Below are 21370 nucleotides of genomic sequence, written 5' to 3'. Positions count from 1 at the left end.
TTGACATCCCCAGAATCTCTAGTGGTATTCCATATTTTTTATTTGTCTGTGGATCTATACAACTGCTATATGCCATGTGTAATAGGTGCCTGTGGAAGCCAAAAGACAGCGCTGATACTCTGGAGCTGGAGTTACAAAAGGCTGTTAGCCACCAGAGGGGTGGTGGGAACTAAACTTACATTCTCTGCAAGAGCAGCATGTTAAGCCATCTCTCTAAGTGCATGAACTTTTATATAATCTAACTGGCTAGTGGCCACAACAACGTTGATGGTAAAAGTATATGAAGAATTTGTTTTCTTTCACTCACCCATAATAAATAAATACTGGGAAAGTTCAACTAGTTAGAACTGCCAAAGAATACAATATATTTGTTTCTAAACCTCAGTTCTTACATGAGAAGCTACATGTTGTAGGTATAAAATTCCTTTCATTTACCAAGATAAAGTTCTTCTACATAGACTATTTCAGAGTCCTATGAGACCTCTCTAAATGTTCTGGAATTTCTTTATCTGCTATTTGAACTCCTGCTATGCACCAGGATATGGTGATCAATGTATTCCTTCTAAAGAAATAAACCTTAATTCAGTTGTGCTAATTACTACGCGCTAATATGTAAACATCAGAGGTCTACAGAGGGTGGCTGTCCCAAATGGAGGGGAGAGACACACCCATTAGCCAAAAGAGAAGCTCTGGGGCTTGAGCAAAGCTGTGGGGAACCAGAAGAATTAGGATATGGGAGCCACTCACACTGACCTTTACAGCAGACTGAGGGAACTTCACTTTCACCTTGGAAGGTACAAGCTTCTCATAAGCTCATTAGTTTTTCTTTAAAGTGCTTACTATTCTAAAGTCAGTAAAATGGAGATTAAAAGAAAAGTACATTGTCAATATAAAATAATGCATAGGTATAGATCTATTCAAGTGGCAGTCTGGATGGAGGGCTTACGTCTCTGAAACTGATCAAGCTGGCTCTTCTGTTCAACAGTAGCTGAGCACCTGCTGTGGGCCAGGCCATGTCTGAATTGAATAGTGGAGAAACAGTCCCTTGGAAAACTAGGGCGGATGTAGAGTTAATACTATATACTGCACTGCAACCACTTACTTGCACTTAAAGACTGCAAAGCCTAATGAGGTGAAACACACTGTAATCCTAGCACTCGGGAGGTAAAGGCAGAAGGATCAAGAATTGATAAAGTTAGGCTGCAGAGATGGCTCGGTAGTAAAGCTCACAACCATTTATAATGGGAGCCAATGCCCTGTTCTGGCATGCAGGTGTACCTGCAGATAGAGCTCTCACACACAAAAACAACATAAAAGTTTTCTTTGACTACATAGTTTGGGTTACATGAGTACCTATCTCAAAGAAGTGAGGGCCCACCAGCATGAGCATGGTGGCTCACAACTGTAACTCCCATCCAAAGGGATCTGATGTCTTCTTCTGATCTCCATGGGTACCAGGCACAAATGTGGTCCACATACATACTTGCAAGCAAAACATTAATGCAGTTAAAAAAAAAAAAAAAACCTTTTTTTTCTTTTAAAAGCAGAACTACACTAGTCAGGTGTGGTGGCACATGCCTTCCTTTAATCTCAGTGATGGAAGATGAATCCCTGTGTTCAAAGCTAGCCAGCTTGGTCTACATGATGAAATCCAGGCCAGCCTGGATAGAGTCTGTCTCAAAAACAAAACAAACAAACCTACACTTATTAGTTGTCTACAGATATTTCAAGTGTGAGGAATGGTGAGAACTGAGGTAAGTTCCTGGCCCAGTTTGGGGAAAGTAGGAGAAAATAATATCCCTGTCCTTTGCCTCCATGATTTTCTTCCTGTGCTGTGTGAGGCAAAGCCCTAGGGACTTGGCAGAGCCCCCAAGCAAGGAACACCCCTAGCAGCAGCATTCCGTGAAATAGAAATACTGTAAATACAAAGGAAAGTAAATTTAAATATCATTTAAAGGCTGATTTAAGTATCATCACCACCTGGGAGAAAGAAAAGTGGCCAGATTTCCTTGAAAATTTCCTAGTGCTGGTGCAATGCCTTTGTAGGGTTGGGAGAGAAACACAGTACTACTAAGGCTCAGCTCTGCTTGGCAAAAGCTCCTGTAACAAAGCCTTGCTTCATCTTTTAGGTCTGCCTGTGACAGCCTTTGACCTACTCCTTCCCTCTGATTTCCAGCCACAAAGTGAAGACAGGCACAGAAAACCATGCAAGGCACTGCACGGAGCTTTTCCCAAGGACAGAAAGAGGTTGGTTGTCTGCAAAATGGCTCCCCCAAAAGGGAAGCAGTCTGCCTAAGTTTGGTTCCTGGCTTCAGTTTTTGACTCATATAGGAGCCTCAGGGAGTTTCCCATCCTTGGCAATTTGGGAGAGGAGAGGAAAAAGTACACACACATTCCAGGGAAGAATTACCAATGTTAACGTTAAAAGAATCTGGGGGGTTGGGGATTTAGCTCAGGGGTAGAGCGCTTGCCTAGCAAGCGCAAGGCCCTGGGTTCGGTCCCCAGCTCTGAAAAAAAAGGGAAAAAAAAAAAAAAAGAATCTGTGCCAGGGTAGCCACACATCCCAGGAACTTACTATGTAAACTAGACTGGGATCAGATTTGTGGCAGCCCTCCAGTTTCCCAAATGCTAGATCGAGGGGTAAGCCACTACATGGGGCTTTAAAATTGCTGAATTTCTTAATTTTATTTATCTTTATTTTATGTGCGTTGATATTTTGCCTGCATGTATGCCTGTGTGAGGGTGTCAGATCGCCTGGAACTGGAGTTACAGACAGTTGTGAGCTGTTACGTAGGGGCTGGGAGATGAACCCAGGTTCTCTGCAAGAGCAGCCAATGCTCTTAAACACTGAACCATCTTTTGCCAGCCCCAGTTGCTGAACTCTTTAATTCACTGGCTGGGACAATTCTAGCCCCAAAGTCTTAAGTCCTGTGGTACCACATCAGAATTCAGAATCTAGCTCTGAACTAACTTGATAGTCAAAATTTTTACAGAACAGACAGCTGCTAGGGCAGTTAAGAACACTGGCTGCTTGCTTTTTTAGCCAAGAGATGGTTCATGTCTTTAATCCCACACTCAGGAGGCAAAGAGGTAGGAGAATCTCTATGGGTTTGAGCCTGATCTACACAGTGAGCTTTATGACAATTAGGACTATATAAAGACCCTGGATCACCAACAACAACAACAAAAAGTTAAATTTAAAAAGCACTGGCTGCTTTTACAAGGGACAGTAACTCCCATCAGGGAATCTGACACACACTTCAGACCACCATGGGCATTTCACACATACGGCATACACACATGCAGATAAAACATACAGTTCATAAAAGATACGAACCAATTAGTATAGGGAAAACAAAAGTGGTATACTCAAGGGAGCTATCATTCAAGAGATAGTTTCCATAAAACATTTACTACTGTTTATTTTATGTGTTCCAGGAAATAAAGTGTGGAGTTGTAAGGGTTGAAGCTCAGAAGTAGAAACTTGGGTGTATATATGAGGTATATATTGGTGTAGCCGAGAATTTTCTGAATTTTATAAGAATGGTCAATGAGTAAGCAAACAAATTGGGTAAGTACCACAAACTACACAGACTAAGAACAATGGTAGCCTTCACCATCAAATGTCACAGCAGGGATCAAGCTATACAGAACACTGACATAGAGGGAGACTGGGTAGATCAGTAAAAAGATAAATCTGCAACAATAAAAACCTAAAATGTGTATGGTCAGTGAAATGAACCAACAGGTAAAACTGCCTGTCACACAAGCCTCATGAGCTTCCCTTGAGTATACCTTTTTTACCTTCTCTACCCTAGTTGAATCATCCTCTTTCTACTGTTATGTTTTATCTGCATAGGTCATATCAATGGAGAATACATCATTAGCTCAGTTGTGTGCCCTGCCTCCCACATTTTGGTACAATATTAGGGACTAATATCTAGTGTCTCAGTATGCTGGACAAGCACTCTTCTACTTGAGACATTAATCCTCTGCCTGAAACTTGGTAAGTTGCCTAGGATAACCTTGAACTGACTCCACATAGCTCAGGCAGCCCTTGAGATCGCTGGTATGTACAGCAAGTCTGGCTTGACTCTTATCTTTTCTTAGTACTCCTTAGTTATCAGGTAAGGGACTTTTACAGCCCTACAATCTTAGGAAATACATACTTGAAAATGGAGATCAGTCTCTTGAACAGTGGGATGGTGACATAGGGAATAGTGTAATACTTTGGGAGTATACGGGGTGTCATTAAAAAATTGGCAGCAGTTAAAGGTGAATCTGCAATGATAAAAAAAAAAAAAAAAAAAAACTTAAAATGTACATGAGGTCAGTGAGATGAACCAACAGGTAAAAGTGCCTGTCACACGAACCTCACGACCTGAGTTCAATCTTCAGAACACACAAGGCAAGAAAAAACCAGACTACTCCCAGGATCTGTCTTCAGACCTCTACACCATTCATACACCTCCCCACTCCTCTTTCTCTCCTCTCTCATACATGCAGATAGATGAGGGTGTTTTAAAAATCACGTGCATGAGTTATCAACAATCTTGGTTCTGAAAAAACAACACCTGGACATACCATCCTCACACCCATCCAGTGTGAACACTGAAAGACTTCAGCTCCAAGTCCAGACTATTATGTCTTATGAATTATTGTGCTTTTATGCCTTCACACAGAAACATAATACATGGTTTAAATATAGAAAACGGACTTTTAATACTTTCCAATAACTACTATAGCACACTGGTGTGTCACTGGCTTATATTGTTAGCCTGTTTCCTTCTCCAAACGGTTGTTTTAAGTTGCTGACTTGAGTTACAGTTTTCAAAACCAATTAAATGAATTATGGCTTAGGACTAGGATTTTTCTAACAATTTCTGAAATAGCCCTAGTTTGCCCCATTTTGTTTTCTGTATTTATACAAAATCATTCAGCATTGACAGTTAAGAAATCAAAATAGCAAGCAACTCTGAAAAGTACTTAAAACTGTTGGTTAACATTTAAATTTTTATGTTAAATAAGCAGAGATCAGAGGTGAGCTTGAGGGAGCTTCAGAGCAAGCCAATGCCAAGTGCACACCACACTCAAGACACATGACAGACATACATGCACACAAGCAAGCCAGTGCCATGTGCTGTGCACACCCACACTCAAGACACAGGGACAGACATATGTGTACACAAGCTAAGAACTGTAAAACAAGCACTTCTCATCAGTGTGCAAATTTCCTCATCTATAGTAAACAGACTTTCACTTATCTTTACATATCCACATGGTAAGAAATGTGTCACCTAAAACAAGGGAAATGTTTAAGTAACCCTGATCTAGATGAATTCACTTTTATATATTTATGTGTGTATAAAATAATCTCAAAGATACAACATGGGGTGGGGAGCAAAACCATAGCAGTTTCACTTATCTATCTTTTCATCTTCAAAATGAGTTAGGCCTGATTGTGCAGATCTTTAATCCAAGTTACTCCAAGAGCCTTAGGAGGACTTCAAGTTCATGCCCAGGATAGGTAATTTAACTTCAAAGGCTGCAGAAGCATGTGCAATGACCTACCCTTAATCTCCAGTACTGGAAAAAAGAAAACTCAGACTTACTGCTAAAAACAAACCCTTATCAGGATTACCTAGGGGATTGACAGATCCAAATGCAGAGAGAAAAGGGATCTAACATGTTTTAAAATATCAGCACAGTGTGCCTGAAACAGAGTAGTTACCTAGAACTCTCCCCAGGTTGTCTATTTGCCTCTCATTCTAAATTTTTGCTAAATTTCATTTAAAAAAAATTAGACCTCATTTACTATAAAAACACGGACACATAGTCATTGCTTAAGTTCTCCTCATCCTCTGAACACTATCATGCACTGTAACTCACAACTCTCTTTACTATGGTCACAGAAAGCTTATTTAGATGATGGAGCTTCCATTAGTTTAGGTGATGAAGACAACATGTAAGCCAAACAGAACAGGAAATAATACAGTCTTTTAAAATAAAAAAAAAAAAAAAAATGGCACGGCTTAGTAAAACACTAACTTTGCACTGGTAGAAACAAGAAGCTGGATGAAAATAAGTTTAAAGAGAAAACTGAAGCAAGGGGCTTAGCCAGTAAAGGCACTTTAATCCTGACAACTTGAGTTCCATCCACAGGACCCATATGTAATAACCAACTCCTACAAGCTGTCTTCTGACCTCCACACACACACAAAATGTAAAAAAAATAAAAATAAAAAATTAGAGCAAAAACTGGAAAGCAAACCAATAGAAAAGGTTTGCTACAAACAAGTGAAAGAAAAGACTTAACGTCTACATGAACATGTCTCTACGTGAACACAACACAATGTAATACTGATACATCGACCAGTTAAAAAGGAAATTATTTTACAGGATATGAACCACAGGAAAAAGGAAGTGGGCCCAAACGTAAGTAGACTGGCCTTATTAAGATTAGCTAATGAAGAGGGAACATGATGTGGATTAAAATGCCTGAAAGTAGGTATATGTAATGAGACTGATAAAATGTGAGTAGTGGATGCCTGAAATCCTAGCACTTGGGAAGCAGGGGCAGGGAATAAGCTATTTAAAGGCTACCAACACTAGATAGCAAAAATTAAAAACAAAATGGGGCTGGAGAGATGGCTCAGCGGCTAAGAACACTGACTGCTCTTCCAGAGGTTCTGAGCTCAATTCCCAGCAACCACACAGTGGCTCACAACCATCTGTAATGGGATCCGATGTCCTCTTCTGGTGTGTCTGAAGACAGTGACAGTGTACTCATATACATAAATAAACATCTCTTTTAAAAAACAAAATAAATGGGATGGAGATGGCTCATCAGTTAAGAGCTCTGGCTACTTTTCCAGGACCTGGGTTCAATTCCTAGCACCTACGCGGCAGTTCATAGCTATCTTTTATGTTCCAAATGATCTGATGCCTCCTTCTGGCTTCCAAGGGTACCAGGCACGCATGTGTTACATACACTAAAATATATGCAGGCAAAATGACAAACCAACAAAGAATATACAAAACTAAACTGGGAAGGGAGCTGGAAGGATGTCTGTGAGCAAAATGCTAGTTGTACAAGTACAACTTAGAGAAGCGATTACCAACACCAAATTAAGACCCCAGGAACAAGAACAGAGACAACACTCAGGTTCACTAAGATACCCTGCCTCAAAAACTGCAGTGGGGCTGGGCACGGTGGCATAAACTTTTAATCCCAGCAGGTGGATCTCTATGAATTTGAGGCCAGCCTGATCTAGTTTCAGAATACCCAAATCTACGTAACAGAGCCCCTACCCATCCACCTGCTGGGGGAAAAAAAAAGCAATAGGACTAAGACTGCTCAGCAGTTAGCATGCCTGCACCCCCCCTACATAAACACCAAAACTAAGAACATTTTTAAAAACGGTGTAGAGGCCTGACGTAGTGCACACTTGGGAACAAAGACAAGTGAATCTCTCCAAGTTAAGAGGCTAGCATGGTCTATATAACAAGTTGGCAGCCAAGGTTACAGAGACCCTCTCCAAAAAAAAACAAAACAAACAAACAAACAAACAAACAAAACGTGGAGAACATCTATTTCAAACTCAGGACTCACACACATATGAACTTATGCATAAACTCTTTCCCTTTCAACACACACACAACTGGAATTCATAGCATTTATTAGCATTCATGAAGCCCAAAAATTCAGTACAAAATTAACAATACATTCAGTACAAAAATAACTATATTCTTGCCAAGTTGCCCACCAAAAATGTTAACTGTTATTAGACTGAGAGGAAACAGGTAAGGAGACAGATATTATCTGTTATGACTAATAGGCCCCTATGGGTTCAATTCTGAAGAGCAGATGTTGGGTATTATGTGATAAGTGGACCGGGAAGCACCAAAGATTTCTCTAAAAGATAAAAGATCTCAAATTTCAGCAAATCTATTTACACTCAAAGCACTCCAGCCCAATTTAAGCCTGCCTATTTCTGCCCCTAGGGACTAAGTTAAACTGGTCTAAAGCAGTAGTTTCTCTAGAAATGCAGGGTATTACAGGTAGGAGACATCCTGTCTTCACATCAGGCCTTCAGTTAAAAAAGTCACAGTGGTACACACCTTTAGTGCCAGCACTTGGGATGCAGAAGCAGGAGGATCTATGAGAATATGAGGACAGTCTGATCTACATAGCAAGCTTTAAAACATTGTAGAGATCCACCTCAATAACACCACAAAGAGAGAGAGAGAGAGAGAGAGAGAGAGAGAGAGAGAGAGAGAGAGAGAGAGAAGAAAGGCCACAATTCCATATTGTAGCTGAGGTTCTATTTACTATATGTGTATTGTGTATGAATGTCAAAGTGTACATACATGAAGGTCAGAGGACAACTTTCAGCAGTCAATTCTCTCTTTCCACCAAAGGTTTTGGGTATTGAATTGTCAGCTTTAACTCACTAAAACAGTGCACTAGCCCTTTTAGAACAGATTTAAAATCTTTCAACTAAGTAGTCATTTAGAAATCAAACTCAGCTACTCACCTCACACTGCTCACACCGCATGTCAAGTAAATTTAAAATGTGGGAATAGAATACTCAAGAATTAAGCAATTTGGGTTGGGTTGGGGATTTAGCTCAGTGGTAGAGCGCTTGACTAGAAAGCGCAAGGTCTAGGTTCGATCCCCAGCTCCGAAGGAAAAAAAAAAATTAAGCAATTACTGTTCTTGCAGAGAACCTGGGGTTTCGTTTCCAACATCCCTATGGGATTGTTACAGCTTACAATGGCTGGTAACTACAGTTTCTGGCAATATTCAGGACTTAAGGGTAACAACATGTACAAGGTACACATATACATACACAAAAATGTAAATTGCACAAAAATGCAAAAAGGGGATCTGGAGAGATGACTCAGGTGGTTAACACTTGGTGCTCTTGCAGAGGACCCAGCACCCACACAGTAGCTCACAACCATCTGTAACTCCAGTTCCAGGGAATCTGGCCTTTCTTCTGACCTGAGCACAGTAGGCATGGACGAGGTACACAGACATACATGCAGGCAAAGCACTCATATACATTACAACAAAAACGAAGTTTACATTCAAGTGCAGAAAACCTGCAATCCAAAACACTAGTTATCTAAAAAGGCTCAAAACCCAGATGACGGTATGTTGTTAAACTTTTCTTACCTGAAAAACTATGAAGTGAAATATCAAAAAGCTAACATCTATACCCAAGTCATACACACCGATATAAACAAGATGGAAGTTTAGACATGAAAAGATAAAAAGGCTAATAATAAACATAACCACACAGGCCTGTGATTCCTAGCACTTCAGAAACTGAAGAAGGATTACAAGGTTAGCCTTGTTTACATGGCAAGTTAAGGGTCAGCCAGGGGTACAGAGGGAGAACATGTCTCAAAAAAACTAAAAGGGGAACAAAGTGAGTGGTATATTTCTATAATCCCAGTACTTCACAAGCAGAACCAGAATTTCAGTTTTAGGCTGGACTGGATTACATAGTAAGAAGCAAAACTCCATGTCCAATGATCAAAAATACCTAACACTTATCAATAGGCTCCTGAAAAATGTGTTTTATAATGTATAAAATGTTATAAAAGCAGATGCACAGGTAAATCTTAGGAAGTTTGAGGCCAACCTGGTCCTTGGCAAAGTCCAAGACAGCCAGGGCTACATAGAGAAACCTTCCTGTCTCAAATCACATACCAGCCCCCCCCAAAATGCTACTTCAGGTCTGCAAGCCCTCCACAGCCTGGTGGATCAATCAGCACCCTGAACTCCATTTGCACCAAGTATGGCATGGCAGCCTTTACTTTCTCTCCTGTTGGAAGCGTTTTTCAATGCCATAAAGGCTGTGGAAACAGTAAAAAGCAATTAGAAGATATAAAGATGGCAGTGTATTTGGAGCAGAAAATTAGTTCTTTGGAAACTATGATGGTTCCAAACACTTTTTAATGTTGACTGGCATGTTGGAATGATAGGGGCTTGCTTATTGGCATATGCTCTTTCCTTAAGCAGATATAGCAGAAGCAGCAACATCTACTATCTAACTTTAGCTGCATCATTTCCCTAGATTTTAAACGTCTCTAAAGCCTAGAACTGCAGATAAGAGTGGCCATGTATGTACATGCTTATACACATTATGATGCTAACAGACCTTTGGGCTGCAGTTTAATGTTGGGGTCATATAGTGCAAAATGACAGGACAAACTGACCCATCAGGTATTTCTTTCATCTGGTTACTGTGGCTGTGCCACTGGCAAAGCTGCAAAGACAGAAATAGAAAAGCTTAAAATGAAAGAAATGACCTGCCATCATGTAGTTAAAGAAGTCACAAAAATAACTTATATCATGCATGATGAAGTTAAGGATAAAGCTTTTGAACTAGAGTTCACCAAGTTCACAAAAGAGGAAGTAGTAATCAGCCAAAACCAGCTCTTACTAGAACCACTGTCATTGTTTTTTAGACATATAGCCTTCAGAAGGGTTACATATCTTTCTTTTTTTTAAGAGCAGCACTATGTTGCTCTGGCCTGCCTAGAGCGCCTGAGCTCATTGACCCTCCCAAACCTCTGCTCCCATGTGCAGGAGTCACAAGTGTAGCCTACATCTAGCTCTGGAGATGGAGATGAATCAAAGGCCTCCTGCATATTCTACTATTGAGCTACATATAACCCTGCCCAAAGACCATTTATAATCTTATCAAGTTGAAAAAATATTTAAATGTGAAGATGTATGTTCCTAAGGTAACACTTATTAACCCAACAGATGAGAATGGACTGGCTTCAAGTGAAATCCTGACCTACAACCCCGGCTTTAGTAGTAGTTATTGTGGCTGATGGTCACTGGCTGTGTGTCAGCCTTCTTAAATACAAACAGCATCCCCCTTTTTTTTTTTTTTCCCACCCCAGATAGGGTCTCGGGCTGGCCTGAAACCCATTACTCACTAAAGATAACCTTGAAAACTTGATCCTCCAGCCTCCATGCCCCACTGCTAGATTGTAGATATATATTCACTATATGTGGCAAAAAAAAAAAAAAAAGGTAATTTTAAGGCACACAATTTCATGCTACTAGAATATAAAATGATACAGATGTATAATCAAGTTCAGTTACATTGTGAAAATCACATTTTAAGGACTGGAAATACATACAGTAAGTCACTTCATCCCATAAATCTTTTTTCCTGAGACAAGCTATTATGTTACCTAGGTTAGCCTTGAATTGACAGACTCCAGGCAAATGCCAGAGTTTATAATTTTGGCAGCTTGGGGCTTATATACTGTGAGAGCCCTTTACAACTGCATTATAATCCCAAACGCTGTGCTTAAAGTTGCACAGCCTGTTATCAAATGTGTGAATCTCCTGCCTCTTCCGCATGACTAGCCAGGATTACGGCCATATACTATCCCCAGATATTTTTTCTTTTTCCCTCTGGGCCACCCATACTCTATAGATGTGCCATGCTAGAATCCTGTTGGGGCTTTTTCATTCCATTTTAGTTCTCACACTTCCCTCTTTGAAGTTTCTGTTCCCCCAAACAGGATCTTGATATGTAGCCCTAAAACCTACTGTGGATAACAAGGCTAGTTTAAAACTTGCAGTCATCACCCTACCTCTCTACCTGCCAGCAAAAATTTCTTGTCTGTATTAACAAGTCTTTAAACACATCACAATGTTCTAGTTTAGTTGAAGTCAGTAACTAAAAGCCACTTTCCTTCCCTTTTCCACACCATGGATGAACAGATTAGACTGTACTGTACTAATGCTCTATACTAAATTCTGTACTACTCCTTATATTGTAAAATTGGTCCCACCTTGTTGCACACCTGAAGCCAATTAAGCATGTTAGATATGGAAGAACTAAAGGAAATCAAGGCACACTCATAGAACTTATTTGACTTGGCAACTTAGGTAAAACATGTGGGGATAAAATGCTCAGCTTACCACTAAGTCCTATACAGAAGAATCTAAATGAGTGGTATCCTTATTCCAACAAACTGTCTTAGTTCAATACCACAGAGGGCATCATCTTTACTTCTTAAGCTAGCTATTTACCTGCTAGAAGGTCATTATTCCTGTCACAAGATATGTGTCTCAAAGGCATCATCAGTCACCTTAAGGAAGGATAAGGCACAAGCATGACTAACCCCTTTTATTTTTAACAATTAGTGCAAACATGGACAGATGCATGAAACTTTCAAATTGCCCTCCCTCTCCAGAACCAACTGATTATTTTTAGACATTCCTTTCCTGTTTCTGAATAAGATGTTCCTAATTTATCATCTGGTACTTTTAAAAATTACTTTCCAATCTTTCTTTTATGGTCTCTCTCCATACTGCTGGCTGTCTGGAAACTATCTAGACCAGGCTGGCCTCAAAGCCAATAAGATCCACCTGCCTTTGCTTCTCCAATTCTGGGATCCAAGTCATGCACAAATATACCCAGTTTATCTTCCAATTTCTAATATGTAAAATGAAGAGTATTATTCTTATACACACTACCCAATTCATACTTCATCAGTTAATGAAAACGCTGCCTCCATGATCAACCGTATGAACTACTATAGATTCAATGTGTTGTGTCTTCTTTCACCTACATTTGAAATGCCAATCAAAGTAGAGACCTTAGTAGGAAGTGATCAAATCATGAGGGCAAAGCCTTCACAAATGAGATTAGAACTGCCATTTTTAAAGAAACCAGAGATGGCTGAGCAGTGGTGGTGAATGACTCAAATCCCCAGCACTCAGGCAGATCTCAACAGAGTTCAAGGCTGGCCTGGTGTACAGACCGAGTTCCAGGAGAGTCAAGATAACACAGAGAATCTCTGTCTCAGGAAAAAAAAAAAGAAATGAGAGGTATGTCAGCCAGCCATGTTGAAATCAATATAACAGAAGCTAGATAAGTTAGCTATCTGCTGGTTTTGCTAGCTTCTGACTTCTCAGTTTCAAATACTATGAATATATTTCTAGTGTGTGTGTGGACCATTCTATTTATGGCACTTTGTTGTGTTACCTCAAACTAAAACAAACCACTACTCCAGCTGTCACTCACTCTATACAGCATAGACTAGCCTGGACCAATGTTGTGTACTGTGTAATCCAGAGTGCCCAGAATACAGTCACTCTCTTTCAGCATGCTAAATGCCAAGCTTATAGGAATACACAGTATATTTATATTTCTTGTAAAGTTTTTTCTTCTCTAATTAAAAAAAAAAATCTGTACTTGATAATTCAACTTTTGAATCTCCAAAAGAACTTCACATTTCAAAATGTTTAAATACTTTCAGTCTTTGAGACATTTCCTCCTGAAACTCTCCTGCTTCAACCTAATACACCTGCTTGCTCTCTAAATGCACTGGAGACTAGTTCTTGGACTATACTGCCATCATTCTGGAAAATTGGTCTTTCTCTCAGTATGACCTCATACATTAAGAGAGTTGAGAAGACTAATTTCAACAATTGAAAATAGTATTTAATTCCCACAGCACACATGACCTACACCTCTCACTATTCCCTCCTCCTCAAGACTACATTAGTATTAATACATTACGGTAAGAAGGATTGAATTTGGCATTAACCAATTCAACCCTGCTTCCGAAAAACTTTTGGTCTAGTGTACAAGGTATAGCTTAGGGGAAGAGCATATTCTTGAGTTTTCATGAGGCCCCATGAAGAGGCCTTAGTGCCAAAAAAAAAAAAAAAAATGTGTACCAATACTTGAGAACTCCCTGACTACCTTCATAACATCTTTGATCCACTTAAAACCAGAATGGATCATACCTTCAATACAAAATAGTACGACCTTCCCAGTCACCCAGTCCCCTTCCAAAGACAGACCAAATCTCTGTATACTCAAGATTGGAGGGCATGTGGGAAGGGTGAGGCAGTTAATGGAGGCAAAGTGAGATTAGGCTTGATGCCCTTATTGATGTACATTCTCTACATACTCCACACAAGGTAAACAGGAATAATCAATTAAGTTCAAAGCCAGCTCACAGATGCTCATTATGTTAGTGAACAAATGCACAGCCGAAGAGTGCTAAGGAAAACATGCTTATTAATAAAGTATTTTTCTTTTTTTAAAGAAATTTTTAAAAAGAATTATTTATGTGAGTACACTATAGTTCTCCTCAGACACACCAGAAGAGAGCATGGGATCCCTTTACAAATGGTTGTCAGCCACCATGTGGTTGCTGGGAATTGAACTCAGGACCTCTGGAAGAGCAGTCAGTGCTCTTAACCTCTGAGCCATCTCTCCAGCCTTAAACTATTTTTCTTAAAACAGACTCCTGAGGTCACTCATGCCAGTACTATCCTTGTCTACTCACACATGAGTGTAGCCTCATGGCATGCTCACTCACTTAACTGGAAACTTATACTAAAATAATTTCAAACCACTATAATGCTGGAAATCTCTCTTTTTTCTTTTTCTTTTTCTTTGGAGCTGGGGACCGAACCCAGGGCCTTGCAAGCGCTCTACCACTGAGCTAAATCCCCAACCCCTATAATGCTGGAAATCAGTTGTATTCAGTGTCTACAAATTCTTGAGGCAGGGTCTCATATAGTATAGGTTAGCCTCTAACTCTGGTTCTGAACCTGTAGATCATGACTTCTTTGTGTTTGAAGAACCTTCCCTTTCACAGGGGTCTTATATCAAATATTTATATTGTGATTTATAACACTAGCAAAATTAGTTATGAAGCGGCAACAAAATTAATTTTATGGTTGGGGGAAAGGGGTCACCACAACATGGGAAACTGCATTCAAAGGTGTCAGCATAGGAAGGTTGAAAAACCATACTGCTCTAACTGGTTACATAGCTATAGATATAACCTGGAACTCCTGCTTCTACCTCCCCAGTGCTGACTACATAAGTACACTTCCACATCAGTAGTTCTGCAAGTGCTAGAGATCAGGCCCAGGGCTTCAAGCATGCTGAAAATGTTATCAACAGAGCTTTATCAGCCACCCCAACTAATAATTTTCAATTCACTGTTTTCCCATTGCACTTTGTAAGAACTTTTCAGCAAGTCAATGAGTAGAATTTTGTTTGCTAAACCACATTATGTAACATGGTTAGTCCTTGAACTCTGAATCACTTCACTTTTAAATGCTGCTGAGATTACAACAGTATGCCATCACATTCTGCCAATAACTTTTCCCCTACTATGTGCGCATGTATGTGTGCCAGAGTTATAGACATGTGGACGTTAGAGGATACAGTGTAGAAGTTGTTTCTCAACTAAGTGGGTTTCAAGTCATCAGGATTGCCAACAAGCACCTTCTATCTGAAGCAGACAGAGTAAGAGTTCAAAACCAGCCAGAGTACATGTGTAGCAAAGGCATATCTTTTATTTAAAAAAAGCTCTGAGCCAACCCACACTTGAGTGATGAAAACACTGCTAATCTATTAAAGGAACTAGTCTCTTAAAAAGCAAGATGATCCAGGTAAATTTTATCTCTCTGAATGTTTTAATAATGTAAAAGTGTAGCACAGTGTACACTTTTAGCCCCAACTACTCAGAAGGTGAGGCAGAGGGACTACATGAGCAACATGGTGAGAAATCACCAGTCTATTCTAACGAGTCAATAAAAACAATCCACTCAGACAGGATGCTCCATTTGATATGCAACTTTATCTTATTTTTGATGTTGTGTCTAACTATGCAGCTTTGACTCTTCTGGAACTCAATCTTTAGACCAGGCTGGCCTTGAATTCTCAAAGAGATCTTCCTGTCTCTGCTTTGCAAATGCTAGGAAAAAAAGGCATACACCACCACACCCAGATATAAGTGCTAAGACAAAAAAATATGCCAAAAAGCCTGGTTTGGTGTATCTTTTATTTCTGCTTCTCACCCTATCCCCCCAAAAGCTCCAAAATCCCCAGCACCTGGGTTACCATCTGTCAAAGTATCCTCAAGCCTGTTGAATCAACAAATATTAAGTCTCTTTCTGAGACTGTGCCATTACCAACCATCACATCAAGAAATTGGGCTAAAACTGTTAAGTGCACAACAGTAATTACATCTATCCATTAAAGAAAAAAAGAACCAACATAGGTATGACCTTTCTGAGACAGTGGCAAAGAAAACCAACTCAGCCAGGAAGGAAAAATTTGGTTAGAAAAACATTTTCTGGAAAGATTGAAGAACACATGCATCACCTAGCAGAGGGTCTCACACTACAAAAAAATGACTTTTGTCCACAGAGAGCTGTCACAATCCCAGCCATCTACAAATTGGAATGAACCAACGAGATAGACAGAAGCAGTTAGTAGAAAACCTTGAAGTTGCCAAAGACAAAAGCAGCTCTTTTATCCCTATCATCTTTATTTCCTTTTATCATTTGTGACCCCTTTACTAAAAGCATGCCTGGCATAACATGGGTATCCAGTAGTAGCCAAGTAAATGATTCTGAGACATGGTCTTCCATGTCAAAACACGGAAGATAAATTGTTTTAACGAAAATGACACTAAGACAGTTGCTTCTTACTGCATTCAAAACTTGTCCTGACTGCTGCTGATGAACTTACTGAGTTTATCAAGAACTTATAAAAGAGCTGCTGGGCCCCTTATACCTCATCTAAAGGCATTAAGTACAAGCTATGAGATGCTAGTGGAACTACTCACGTAGTCTCTTGATTTTGGCAGAACTATACAAACAGTGAAATGCATCATGAGGTAGTTCTAGCCTATGGAGTAGCTAAATATACTCTGGTAGGAGCCATACCTTCATTTTTCCCAAAGATGAAAGCTACCTCTTCTTCCTCAAACCTTCACCTCTTTCCTGGAAATAGTCAAGGGAGATATGTTTACTGAGTGTTAACAGCAGGTGCATGTATACACAATAATTATTTCTCCAGCAAATGAAGATCTACAGCTCTACACCACTACTTAACTGACTTTGTAACGAAAGTAGACCAGCAGGAAATGTCTTCATTGATACAAGATGCCTATCTGAGTTCTGTATAACCTTTTTTATTTAGCACCTAAAGTCATCTACTATTTTCAAAAGCAAAATTTAAAAACCTCTATAGTGTTAACCAAAGCTAAGTAGCTTAAACTGTAAACACTCCCCCACCTTCTGTTCAGAGTACAAATAAACAAAGAACCCAGAAATAAGCCCAAACAAGAACTTTCTCAAAGCACACATACCCTAATTTGAAAAACCATTTATTTCACTGGAAAGTGCTCCAAATTTCTAAGTCTAGTCTTTGGGCCAAAAAAAGAAAACTGGGAACAGTGATTCTCATCAAGGTCACTCCCAAATCCAATACCCACTGCAGTCAGGAGGCAGGGAGGAAACAGCACATCCCCCACCAGTTTCTGCATAGGAGGCATGCTGGGAGAACAGAACTCGAATGGGAAGCTACAGAAGAATAAACAGGAGAACAGGAAATTGAGCAGGAAAGAGAATAGGAAAGAGAAAGAACTTAACAAGGTAAATTAAGGTCCATGGTTCCTGAGGGACTGAATGCACAGAGCCGAGAACGTCCCGGAGATGGGGTACCACGAAGGGTGTATTCTCATGCACAACCGCAGCTCGGAATTTCAGCCCACACACATCCCACCTGAAAGAGAGCACAGTACAGGGGCTTTACAGCAAAGCTCAAAAGGGCTTTCCCACTTAGAACTTCAAAGAACATCTTACAAAGTCATACCTTGATATTCACTTTTACTTGTACCCTCCCTACTATCAATAATTTCTAAAAATGAGAACAGCTTGAAGGTCAGAGAACCATCGAGAAAGATAAATATTCCCCAACAAAGACCTTTCTCCAAATTAAACAGCAAATCTTTCATAATAGTAGGAAGACATTCTATTACTTTCAATGTTAACATTATTAGCATTCCCAAAATAAAGTAATACCACAAACTCATCAGAGAACAGAGGAAAAAAAAAAAAAAAAAACAACCAGAAAGTTCCAATTAGCCTCTGGAGTAAAAAGTCAGCAAACATGTTTCAGTGTGAGAATTACTGCCAAGGACACGGGACATGTTTGACGGTTTATACATCAACTTTTAAAAGAAGGTGTAAGCTACATCAAGTCACTTAAGTTTCTCTTCCTGCACAATCCTAGTCAATGAACCCAATCAGTCATTTCCACATACCTTCTGCCTCAATATGAAAGATGACAAAGTATCTATACCATAAGATTAAGGACCTATGGTAATATCAGGGACACAATAGGGCTCCTCAAAACTAAAAAAAAAAATTATCCCAACAAAAGCAATCTTAAAACAAAACAAAACAAAAAAACCCACAAAACCTAAAGACCAAAGCTAACAAGAAGCATCAAAAAAGAGAATGTAGTCAAACCAAAGCAGCACCATGGAGGTAAACACCTAAGCCTCAGCATTCGAGACTGAAAGTAGACTGCAGAATAAATAACTGACCAAGGCCAAGGTGTGCCTTGACCTAGACCTGGTCACAGTCACACAGACTCAGGTGAAGCTGTTGAGTAATGTCCTTAACTAATAAGAGGAGGAAGGGATGTGCTCATGGTAAAGTTCCTAATCCTAGCTTTCAACACTACCAGAGAATAAACACAGGTATGGATGTAGACTTATACTGCCATATTACCTTTAGTAGAAGATGTCAAACCCAGGGTCAAAAATCTAAAGTCTGAATAAAGTAAGAAGCTACAACACAAGAGAATAAAAGATAACAAAAGCAGACTCTTAAGGACGTAAAGCTGAGCTGAGCAGCTAATTGGCCTTTGAAGTTCACGCCAGGCTCCTTACTATATGAGAAGTGTGCTTTCTACTATTTTCTGCCTCAACTTATTACTAAGTTCTTTAAATGCCTAAGACAAAGAGACCTTAGAGAATATAAGAATATATTCAAGATTAAGATGATGCCATTTTGTAGATCTTCATAGGACTTGAATAATCATTAACTAGTGGTTATATTAGTGGTCAGACACTTTCACAGCATAATGGATCACAGCAACTTGGTCGCACAGCTAAGAAATTCAACAGACTATGAGAAGCAGTGCCACCTAAGCTGAATGCCTGGATCCCAGATCAAATCACCACATGCAAGTTTGACCCAAGATTCACCAGTACACCACTGTTTGTTCTTCCAGACACAATTACAATAAGAATGTCCCCCACTACTAAAAGCCCTGGAAAAACTAGGCACAAGAGCAAGGATGTTTACCTTAAACTTCAGCTTTAAAGATCTGCCTATACACTGAACCATGCTAGCTAGCAACCTTCCCTACCTGCAGTAGCAAGCAAGCAAAGCAGCCTAACTGGAGCCCTTTAGGCCACAGGAGGGATGGCAAAACCAACAGATGAACCCCGCGCCCCCACTCTCACCTCAAACTTTAAAAGGCTGAGTACCGCGCCCGATCCGCATACTGCTCCCGCTCATACCGGGCCATGTCGTACTGGGAATTCCGAGCAGCTGCTGAAGCTTGGGACAACTCACTGTCATGCCCGTAACCGTAGCCCTCTCCAACAGTGGGGACTGGGCCTGTAGCGCGACGCAGGGGGCTCCGATCCCGCCCGTAATATGGAGTAGAAGCTGCAGTACAAGCAGCAGCAGCAGCAGCTGCTGCTGCAGCAGCTCCTGTAGGCGGCAACAGATGTCTATTGTAGGGATCAAGAGAGGTGGAGGTGAGGTGACTGGCCATGGCTGTGTTCTGGACTTGTGGCAGCTGGGACAAAGTCTGCTCTGCATAGTTATTATATGCAGAGGCAGCTGCAGCTGCCACTGCCTCATAGGACCGGGCAGCACGGCAGCGCTTGTAGTAGGCATCGAGCGCTCCGTACGCGTTGTTGTAATACAATGAATCCCCATAACTCATGGTGTAAGGCGTACGCACTGCTCCATATTGCTCATTATATTGCTCGGTCAAGTCTGCCACGCGGCCCGAACGATCTATCGGACACTCTTTGGACCAGTGCCCCTCTTTCCCGCACCGATAGCAGCCGCTCTGGTCTCCCATCCCGGGCGCAGTCCTAAGCCGGCTGGTGGACAACTGCACGTGCATTCGTTTGCCTTGAAGAAACAGACGCAAGAAGGGTTGCTATCAGAAAGTAATAGCCCAAACCCCTAACCCCAGCCACTGGTCACCTAAACAACTCTTGATTATGTGGCAAATCGACAAAAAAGACTTTCTTTGGGGGAGGGGGAAGCCCAAAATGTGGATTTGGTATAAATGACCTGATTTCAAGCAAAGGTCAAGCAGATGAAGAAGAAATATTATAACCACTGACACCAGCTTACTAAGAATTTTACTCCTACACAGAAAAGGAGAGATTTCATCCACCGTTGACTAAGACCTATCTCTGTAGCCCAATACAAAAGAAACTCAAACTAGAGTGCTCCAATCTCTCAACTTTTATATTAAGACTGATTTCCAATAAACAGGAAAAAATTCTGAACCAATGTTATGCATCAATACCCCAAAATCAAGAGATTCTAAAGTTACCATCACTTAAGAAGGATCAGGATTTGTTCCAAAGCTGAGCCCGGGAGCAAGTTTCAAGTTAAATCTTTGAAATAGCCATGAATTAAGGAAGTCTGGGGACACAAGATAAGGTAGAAGTAGTCTTTTTAAATTGATCTCTCTCATCTGATAATCATCCTAATAGGGATTCTCCAAAATTTGACTCTCCAAGTCAGAGGGTCAAAAGAAAATTGGGCAGACTGTCTACACATAGACACACAGGAAGTACATTTTAATAAAAGAGGACAAGAAAGGTACATAGAATAACCAACAATGTTAAGTGAAATAAACTGCTCAGAGTAACAGAATTAAAATATGCTTTTTCATATAAAAGAGAAGATGAAAAAAGCTGGCGTGGTGGCACATGCCTTATTTCTAGCACTTGGAAGGCTGAGGCTAGATGATAGTTAGCTTGAACCCAATTTGAGTTACGTATAGCCTGTTTCAAAAACCAAGTAAGAATGTGAAATTCTAAGAACATGGTCCAAACATGACCTTTCTTTGAAAATCATAATTGGCATTTTGAAAATAAAAAATAATTGTAAAAACCATAATAAAAGAAAAGCAGTAACTTTTAAGATAAAAGTTAAAACTAAATTCTCAAGAAATTTCCACTAATCATGTCACTCAATCTACTGGGAAATGAATTAAAAAGGGAACTAAAGCCATCAAAATCTTCACAATGGAATGACATACAATATACTAAACACCCACCTTAAAAGAGGTGAACAGAGAAGGGGGCTTGAAGGATGGCCTAGAGGTTAAGATCACTCGATAACTGCTCTTCCAGAGAAGCCAGGTTCTAACCCCAACATTCACATTGCAGATCACAACCTCCTGTAATTCTAGGGGACCTGACACCCTCTTCTGATGACACACACAGTGCCAGGCAC

At 40.2% G+C, this 21370-nt stretch overlaps 1 protein-coding gene and 1 pseudogene across 3 annotated transcripts in view; one reads left to right on the top strand and one right to left on the bottom strand.

Moving 5' to 3' along the window:
• Positions 1 to 9152: 9152 nt before the first annotated feature.
• On the top strand, positions 9153 to 11596 carry LOC116894780 (annotated as a pseudogene).
• A 4245-nt stretch (positions 11597 to 15841) lies between these two features.
• LOC116890759 (RNA-binding protein 14) overlaps positions 15842 to 21370 on the bottom strand; it is a 28308-nt gene continuing 22779 nt past the window's right edge. For 2 of the 3 annotated variants that reach the window (XM_032891217.1, XM_032891218.1), the window contains 2 exons: positions 19342 to 20026; positions 15842 to 17588 (listed from right to left, as the gene is read on the bottom strand). In XM_032891217.1, the coding sequence (XP_032747108.1) occupies positions 19350 to 20026 (677 nt within the window). In that variant the 3' untranslated portion in view covers positions 15842 to 17588; positions 19342 to 19349. The remainder of the gene's footprint in view (positions 17589 to 19341; positions 20027 to 21370) is intronic. The other variant, XM_032891219.1, reaches the window with a different exon arrangement.

Source organism: Rattus rattus, chromosome 2 (genome assembly GCF_011064425.1).
Source record: "Rattus rattus isolate New Zealand chromosome 2, Rrattus_CSIRO_v1, whole genome shotgun sequence".
Classification (NCBI taxonomy): Eukaryota; Metazoa; Chordata; class Mammalia; order Rodentia; family Muridae; genus Rattus; species Rattus rattus.
This window is presented reverse-complemented; position numbering and strand designations above follow the sequence as displayed.